At 47.5% G+C, this 9,100-nt stretch overlaps 1 protein-coding gene across 1 annotated transcript; it reads left to right on the top strand.

The window, feature by feature from the left end:
• Positions 1–382: 382 nt before the first annotated feature.
• Positions 383–2,608, top strand: CSUI_001937 (uncharacterized protein). The gene is made up of 4 exons (XM_068062140.1): positions 383–972; positions 1,303–1,398; positions 1,679–1,831; positions 2,308–2,608. Exons 1-4 carry the CDS (start codon positions 762–764, stop codon positions 2,361–2,363), a joined length of 516 nt encoding a protein of 171 aa, XP_067925884.1. The 5' UTR covers positions 383–761; the 3' UTR covers positions 2,364–2,608.
• Positions 2,609–9,100: the final 6,492 nt, after the last annotated feature.

Genomic DNA, 9,100 nt, shown 5'->3' with positions numbered 1-9,100 from the left:
TTCTTGCGGCAGCCTTTACATGATGCATGTCACAGGATGTCCCAACACATCTACTTACAAAAAGCGAAATACGGCGACTCAGCAACGTTATACAAGAGGTGCCTTGCTTGAGATCATGCTGTGAAGAGGATCTATATAGCCAGCGCTTTCGAAGAAGAGCCAATTAATAGTTCGGACAGACTCAAGGCCGACCAGGCGTCGAGGAGAGAACCGTACGCCAAGGATGCCTTCTCGGTCAACTATCGAACGGAAAAGAAAGACGTGCTGTTAGCAACGACAGCAGATGGTCGGCGCGTTATCGGAACGCCTGTGGAAACACCCTCTGAACCATGATGTATGGTCGGATACCAGGTACGACCGTCTTGCTTATCTACGCAGAACAGAAAGGTCACGCCGTCAGAAAAGACAAGGCTACTCGTAACTCGAAAGGCACCTTTTGATTTTCCATTCCGTCCCTTCTCCAGACCGATTTGTTAGCAACCAGGCCGGCGGACAGGGCTCACAGCATGTCCGTCGTCTCCTGTTTCATATTCGTTGTCATGATTGTACTGCTTCTTACCAAGGCTGCAGTGTAGCTAGCTAGCTATCACTCATTCCACTAAGAGCAGCGGCAGGACCACCGAGCGAGCACCTCCGTCATGCCCTCCCTCCATCCTGATAGTGGCCCGGGTACGGGGAAAGAAGACCTAGGCAGCTGAAGGCCTGCTTCCAGTTGATTTGATAAAACGGTTTACACTTTGAAAGACTCAAGAACATCCGCAATGATGGCGAATTCGCGCCCCCTTCTAGCTCTCGTTGTTTCTGTCAGCTCGCTGCTAGTACTGCGGTGGTGTCTTGTTGGTGTCTTGTGTCTCTCGCCGACTCCTGGTTCTTACAACAGCCTCGTTGGAGAAGAAGTTCCTCTCGGTGCCTTTGTAGATGACGACGGATCTTCGAACCTCGCTCCTGAATATGCATTCGCCGAAGGAGGCGGTAGGCCCCCTGTTGTTTATCAACACACGAGGTTCTTGTTTTGACACGTGCCTCGTGTATTTTCTCTGCTCCCTTTGTTTCTTCCCACACATTGGATTCGCCAAGGAGAAGGAAAGATTTTAATTCACGTTGCGTTTCTAGGCTTGCGTACATCCCAACATAGTCTACCTTTGTCCATTCGGGTTGGTCCGTCCATCTCTTCGATAGCGATAAGAGATTCACACCACCTAGTTGTGTTCCGTCTGAAATGATTTTCCTCGAAGAAACAGCCATCAAAGAAAGGCATGAAAGACTTCTTTCTTTGATGGATGTTTCTGTGATGCTTGACAGACGAGGGTGAACACCAGGACAAACCTTGGGACCCAACTGCCGGAAAATACTTCGCTGAAGACTTCCCTCTTGGAACAACGATTGCTTCATGGCTAGGTAAGCTCAATGCTCTACAGTCCAGTCCTGTTATTGCAAAATGGTCTGACTGTCTTCGCTTCACCGAACTTATCCTAAAATAACGGTTCAGTGAACAGCAGAAATCACCGAGCGTACACCTAGGCCTATCTCTCTGTACATGCAAATGTGTACCGCCATAGACAGACACGGCTGACGTACGTGGAGACACGTCAGACAATTTCATGAGATTTCACACTGCTTATGATACTTCACTCGCGTTCACGTGTGTGTGTCCGTACGTTGGAATGACCTTCTTCAGACGACCCTCCCGTGTGGCTTCAAAATCTTAAGCCCAAGACCAAGAAGAAGTTCGACACACTATTAGAGCAGTTGAGAGCTAGACCTCCAGAGGAACGACCAACAGCTCCGGAAATTCCGATATTGCGGAAGCTCTTTAAGAATTTACCGAAAGGTATGTGGATATCCCTAGAGACTCTCGAGGCGTCAGATATGAATTCGAAGAGACTCCTTCGCATCGCAAATATGAGTGGTGGATCAATACAGAATGTGTTTTCGCTTCGGGGACTAATTCATTCCGCACGTCACTGGTGCATCTTAGTAGACGCAAGAGTGACTAAAGAAAATGCTTGTCAGGCACAAAGCTATACACATAGATCTGTATACAGGCAATGTTTCTATCTGCGCTTCCGGCCATAGATACCGCAGGTTTCGGTACCCTGCTTGTTTTTTGAAGTAGAGATATTTGATCTTCCCATGTCTATAGATAGATCAGGTACCTTAGCTCAGCGCCTGACCATACGTAGTACTACTACGTTTTTTCTTGAAACAGAGAATTCCTCTAGGTGTATGCTCACCTATGAGCCAGGAAGGCCACGGCACAGCTGACCTTGGCTCTCCATGCTTTTGATGTGTTGCTCTTTTTGCCAGACAAGCCTAAGAAAGGAGTCCTTCAAAAAGTTCGAACCCTTTTCAAGAAGAAATAATCTGTCATGAAACACTCGTAGTTTTCTTTCTCACGAGGCCTCCTCGCATGGTGGTGATGCGCGGGAAGGCGAATTTCGTATCTTACTACCCTAGCAAGTGCGTTCTGTCCTGTCGTCTTACCATTTCTACGGTCTTGAAGAAGTGAGAGAGTGTCTTGTCGCTTCTTTGCTGTATACATTATCCTGATGGTGATCCTGGCTGTTTTTTCTGGAGTCTACATACGCACACCCAGAGAATGAACGACCGAAAAGGAACTACGTGTCGTCTCGACAAGCTAATCAGTTTTGCGTGGTCAAAAGACGATTTTTTTTTTCAGTAAAAGAACTCCAAGTGATGGCGGCGTGTCGGATCAGTAGTCTGTCGACAATGTGTCACGGAGCCAAGTCGGAGCGTATCCACACTCGCTCCACTACTTGTATGACGACGGTCCTTAACATGGTGTTGCAGCCTCGCTGGTAAGCGAATGCATTGAAGAGGGAATAGAGTGACCCCCCGTCAACAGAAGGATCTTCTCTTGGTCGGATTCACAGGCTCGAGCGCTCCGCTGCTGGAGTTTTCTGTCTACACTAGTTCGTAGATACCGAAGACCATGCTATACTTCCTCTATTATGTTCACTCCGCTCGAATCTCCCTTCTAAAGCAGTCGGATCTTTCTTTGAGCCCAGTGAAAGTGAACATTCCAGCTTTACGGAAAAAAAAGTTGCGCGTCCTTTCTTTAGGATGTGCTAATTTTCGTGCTAACGCGTTAACGGAGTGTATCATCACAGGAACGTATAGGTCGCCTATGTCGTGGCCGGTCCGACGTCATGTATAAAAGTTCGTCTATCACCTCAGAACGAGTTCCTAGACACGCCAGTAGACACACTGTTCGCTAGTCTTCGTCGTGGCGTCATTTGTTTTCTCTCAAAAGATAACTGGAAGCGCCCACAGGGACAGCCGGTGCGTAACCCGAGTCGAGGTCCTCCAAGGAACCCGACATACCGATGATTAGCGATGGTACGGTTGGGGGGGCTGCGCTACTGCAACTGGAGACACCAGCTCTGTCTGTTCATCTGTTACTCCGTGATAAGCCCTAGGGGAAGAAGCCCCTGAAAGTATCGCTCCCGTAGCTCGACAGCAGCCCCAGCGGAGAAGCCGATTCGCACCCATGTCACGAAGCGGGGGATGTACCGCAAGTCCCTTCCTAGTAGTTCCCCGGGGAACCAGACATGTCACGCGGGGAGCCTCCGATCCACGGAGGCATCTCGAGAATACTACCTCTAAAACAAGGGGAACTATCCCCCGGGCATCTGTGCTGAGGAAAGTTGTTCTTCACTTGGTTTTGCCGGTGGTCCCTAAGGGTTTAAGGGACCAAACTGACGGGAAGATGGAGAGAAAACTCCTTCATTCGCGGGGGGGCGTTCTGGCGGTCTTCCTTTCTGTTGGCTGCGTACTAGTAGCACTGCAGCAGCCATGTCTAGTCCGAGACGTCTTGTGTATGGACCGAGGAGATCACAATTCTCCTGACCATCCGGTTGAAGAAGAAGAAGATTCTTTTGTCAGCGCGCCGGACAATGATGCTGAAGTAGAAGAAAACGGCGACCATCCATCTCCGGAATTCCCGGGTGGATATGCATTCGCAGAAAGCGAATTTACTCAAGAAGAAGAGGGTGCGTCCAAACGCAACTTTTGTTTTGACAATCCACCCAGTCTACTTCCTGCCGCTTTCATCTCTTTATAATACGCATCGACGCAATCGAGAACCCCCAAGGATGTTACCTGTCCTTGATCGTCAGCACGTGTCCCGACAACTCAAGTCTTTGGAGAAGGCTTGTTCGTTCTTCTTATTAGTAGTGTTTTTTTCTACCCATTCAGCTCCAATCTTCATAGGACATCGAGTGGTGAAATTGCTATTTTCGGTTGTAAGAGAGTGAAGACATGCGTCTTTCTTCGGTCGATCTCTTCTGTGCTCAGAAGCAGCCGCGGCAGCAGGGATGCCCCCTGGAGATCTCCCAACTCTCAAGAATATCTTCAAGTGGCATGGTAAGTCTTTCACTTCGCGCGTTTTCTTCTTGTTTCTCTCATGTCTTTATCTTTTCGTTGGAGGGACGACCCGTCTGTTTACCTTCAGGCTCTCCTTTTCTTGTCGCCATCTCTCCTCTGCTCAAACTGCCCCATGCATGCACATGTGTACTACTGCATGTACTACTGCTTGCTGGTTTAGGGCTAGGTAATTCCTTGTGGACAGACGAGCTGACTCATTCAGCGTACGGTAGGTGATCTGCCCGGAGAGTGTATTTCTATGTATCCATACTCGAATGCCTATACATGCTTACTCCGGTGTACAGTCACCGTCAAGCAGTATATGCATATGCCGTCTACCTTCTATGAATGTGGATACTTGTCTTTGTTTGTGCGCTTGTTGAATGCCTTGTCTCAGAGCGTCCCCCGCAGTGGATTCTCCGAGCTCATCCTACCTATCAAGAAGAGTTCGGGACACTAATTGATAAAATGATGTCCCGACCTCCGCCCCAGCAGATTGCGCAATTGCAAAACCTTTACGTCCAAGTGCGGACACTTCCCCTTGAAGAACGTACGTAGGTTCTCTTCAAGGATGAGATTGCATGCATGCGTGCATGCACGGAACTCAAAACGACAAATGATATATATATATATATGTTTATATACATGTCTAGTTACGACCTCCGTATGTATGTCCACCAGAGTATACAGGGTGCTTGTTTCTTTATGTGACTGGACTTTCTTGTTCGTCTCTCTCCGCTGAGTTTTGCACGCGGGGAAAAGAGAGTCATCTCTAGCTGTTGTCTTTGGCCTCCTCGCCCTCTTGGAGAACATTGGATGACCTCATTCAGGTGTGAAGTAACTCCATCTTTCTTCAGCAAATGATCAGTTTTCATATACAAGCTTGTGTTAGGAAGTCCCTTTCTTCCTCGCCCCCGTAGTTGCCTTCTCTTCAGATAAGACTAGCCTTGTGTATGTTTGTGTAGCAGCAACAGGCGTTGAGGTCCCTCCTAACGAAATCCCTGACGCAGAGGAAGTCCTTCAATGGGTAGGTAAGTCTGTTACCTCGAAAAGGACAACCCATGAAAGCCCCCTTCTCTTTTTCTTTTCCGCTGCTAAACTCGCACATTCAACCACGTGTGTATGGGTATGGATCTATCTATCTTTAATGAATCTATTTCTATCTCTCTCTAACCTATCTTTGATCTATCTATCCCCTAGACGCTGGCTCTATCGAGTCTTTCATGAGGAAGAAATAATGTATGGATTCCTTCAGTCTACAGTTAGCATTGTCTACAGTAAATGTGGACAGGTGTCTCTTTACATTTGAGTGTACATCCCTATGAATCTACACAGAGGATACAACTCTTTATAGCTGATTGCATGCATAGCCAACCAGCAACTCATACATAGCTTAACTACAGGGTGTCTGTCTCCTGTGAATGATGGTGCTTGTATATGCCTGTCTGCTTGAATGACTTTCTTCAGAATTCGCTCCATCGTGGATTCTCGATTCTCACGTTTCATATCGACACCAATTCCACATTCTAACAGAAGAACTGAAGAAAGCTTTTCCACCTCCAGAGGTCCGACAATTGCTAGAACTCTATCTGAGAATACGGGAGAATCCTGTACCTCCAGGTAAGGTCTCAGTTGTCTGCTTTTGTGAGATTGCAAAATGACCAGTTACTATCTAATCTAATTATCTATCTATCTTTAACCTATCTCTAATCTATCTCTTTCAATGTATTTATTTATCCTGAATCTGTCTATAAATCTATCTAGTTCCCATCTCTCTACCTATGTAGCTATCTTGGATTCATCTGCCGTTAATCTATCTCCTATTAATCTATATCTGTCTATCGAGAGAAAAGCTGTATTACCTAGTAAGCAAAACTGCGGAGAACCAAGAGGGATACGGCTGGAGTAGAGGGCTCGTTTTGTGTGCTCTATTTCATTCTATCGAATCATTTCTTTCTTTTTTACTTCCCAGTTCGGGGATGGTCCTCATAGAACGGAAAAAGAACTCTCCAGAGAGGATGTAGGTATGCATGCATTATGCACTACTAAACGGAGAGTGTATGCTTATCTATGTATCTGTATATATATATTTATAAGTATGTGAGACTTCCGTCGGTGACGTCTGTATATGACACCGCCATCTTTACAGGTTGGCCTGTATCTCGGCTTACCTGGACTTCAGTAGCCATATATATAAAGTAGTTGTATACAGATCTCTTCTGCCCCTGTGTATGCCATAGTCACACAATCTTACTCTACCGCACCTCTCAAATGTCTTCGGATAGCTACACGCAAAGTATTTAAACGAACAGATCACAACTGATGGTCTCTTCATGAAATCCGCGATGTATCTATCTGTCTAACTTCAATCTATCAATCTACGATCTTTACCCATCTACCTCTCTGTCTCCAATCTATATCTATCCATCTATCTTCAACCTATATATCTATCTATGTTTAACGTTTCTATCTGTCTTCAAGCTATCTATCTATGTCCAAGCTATCTGTTTATCTATCTTTCGATCTTTTGTGTTTCTTCAATCTATTTGTCTATCCACTTTTATCTATGTGTTTTCTTTCCTGTCAGGCATGTGGGGCCGACTTCTTCAGTGGGTCCGGAGAGCTTTCTGGTCGTTGTGACCTAAACTTGCAGGCACTCCTTCTTGGACTCTTTGTAACACATACGACAGGAAACGCCGCTCGATTCGTGTTGTGGGCGGCGGTAGGTGAGGTCGCCATTCTTACTCTAGATATGTGCTGCACCTCGGGCGTTTTTTTGAAGCTTTCCAGCGTCCTTCTCTGGTAGAAGCGAAGGATTTTGATTCTGCCTCGGCAGAGAGGTGGATCTTATCTAGAGTGTACGTGCAGCAGGAATGTACGCAAGTATGTAGATACAGGTAGGTTATCCCAGGTTAGGGTTTAGGGTAATGAAGCCTCCGTTTTTTTTCAGAAGCCTTGCCTTGCCTAGTGAGAAAGCGCTTGTCTCCTCGATGATAAACGGCTTTAGAAAGATCGGTGAGAGATGCAAACAGGAAATTGTGGGGAGTGGAACCTCATACGGGCTAGCCAAAAGTGTAGCCGCTATATTGGCCACGAACTCACATTGTCAACCATTTGTCAGGAGCCGTAGAGAAAGCAAAGGAGATCTGTCGGGATGAACCCCAAACGGAATCAGTCTCTGCAGTGAGGAGGAAGGACAATACAATTTTTTGCCGCTGCCTTTTATTTTTTTTCGAACTCGACGCGGTAGTAGCTGCCCAGTATTACTGGAATAACGAAGATGAGCTACTGAGAATCGTTAGCCTGGTAGAGGCAGAAACTCTCCGTTATTCATCACGCTCGCGGCACTTGCGCATGCCATGGCCTGGAGAACGAGTAATCCATACACTTATGATTCGCAGACTTCCGCGCGTTGCCTCAAACTCTACGAACTCCGAGACAGACCTCAGAGATATTATAGGAGGCATTCGCTGTCTCTCGGCCCTATGACGTACGTAGCAAGTCGGTCCTCTATCACTGTGAGAAAAAGATGAGGCTCTGTGCCATGTCAGTGATTCTTCGTGCTTTCCAGTGGACCTCACACTGAAGCTCCGCACTGGTCTGAGTAAACTCCTGCTACAGTGAGCCACAACTTCCAAATAGAGAAGGCTCACATCACTAGAAAGGAAATAGCTCTTTTTACGCCAAAGGGAGTGCCGAGCAGCACCGGGCGATACAACTACGGGTAGGGTCATCGGCATGGTCTCGGGACGTAATGATGAGACGACAGCGTTGTGGTACCTTTCATCTTTTCGCACCGCCGCCGCGCAAGGCAGGATTCTTCTGCCGCCGGGATTCGCACGAACGGACGGAGGCGGTAGGTCTCCGGCGCTGTAGTTTGTGTATGTCTTTGGACACAGGTTCAGAGCTTAGCGTGCAGCGACGTTGGTGTTCGAGGAATAGATGGTGTCGCTCGGCCCACATGTGTGCTAATCCTACGGGAGGGATCTGCGCTGGTCATCAGTCCTAGCGGGTGCCGGCAGGCCCTCTCTACGCAGTTATAGTCGCAGGAACTGCAGGAGTAGTTTCATAGAGAAATTCTCAGAAGACTACAGAGCTGCACACTTTAGCTTTCAGAACACCATCGGGTCCGTCATTATCTGACGACAGGCGTGTTTCCTACCGGTGGCACCCCGAAGGCTATGCCCGTCTGAGGTCTAGCGTACTGATTGATTAAACGGTATACGGATCCATTCAACAAAGAAATTCACATTATCTATGAGTGGTGATGCACGAAAAAGAATAGAAACTCCTGCAATTGTCGTGATGCCAGTGGCATGGATGAATGAGCTAGTAAAAAGATATTACCATGAGGAAGGATGTTCCCTTGCCGTTTCCATGGATTCGTTCCTCACAGGGCGGTCTACGTCACGAAGCCACCAGGCGCTCGAACTCATACGCCCGTGGCGAGACAGCAACGCAGCAATTGTCCTGTTTTGAGTTACTACTACTTGTCGGGTTCTCCCTGCCACGCCTTCTCATACCTTCGCACTCTAGCTAATGGATTTCTCGAAGAAGAGCCCTGCTGCCTCGTCGTCACAGGGTGACCCCTCGCTCAAGCTGCCACCGAGCTGGCATGCCACCCACATCAAGAGGTTCTGTTCTTGCTTGCGACCTATGTCCTCCTAGTTCCATGGTGGAGCCCTACGACATAGGTAGAGAACTCGGGGGACAA

The sequence above is a fragment of the Cystoisospora suis genome, assembly GCF_002600585.1.
Source record: "Cystoisospora suis strain Wien I chromosome Unknown contig_806, whole genome shotgun sequence".
Lineage (NCBI taxonomy): Eukaryota > Apicomplexa > Conoidasida > Eucoccidiorida > Sarcocystidae > Cystoisospora > Cystoisospora suis.
This window is presented reverse-complemented; position numbering and strand designations above follow the sequence as displayed.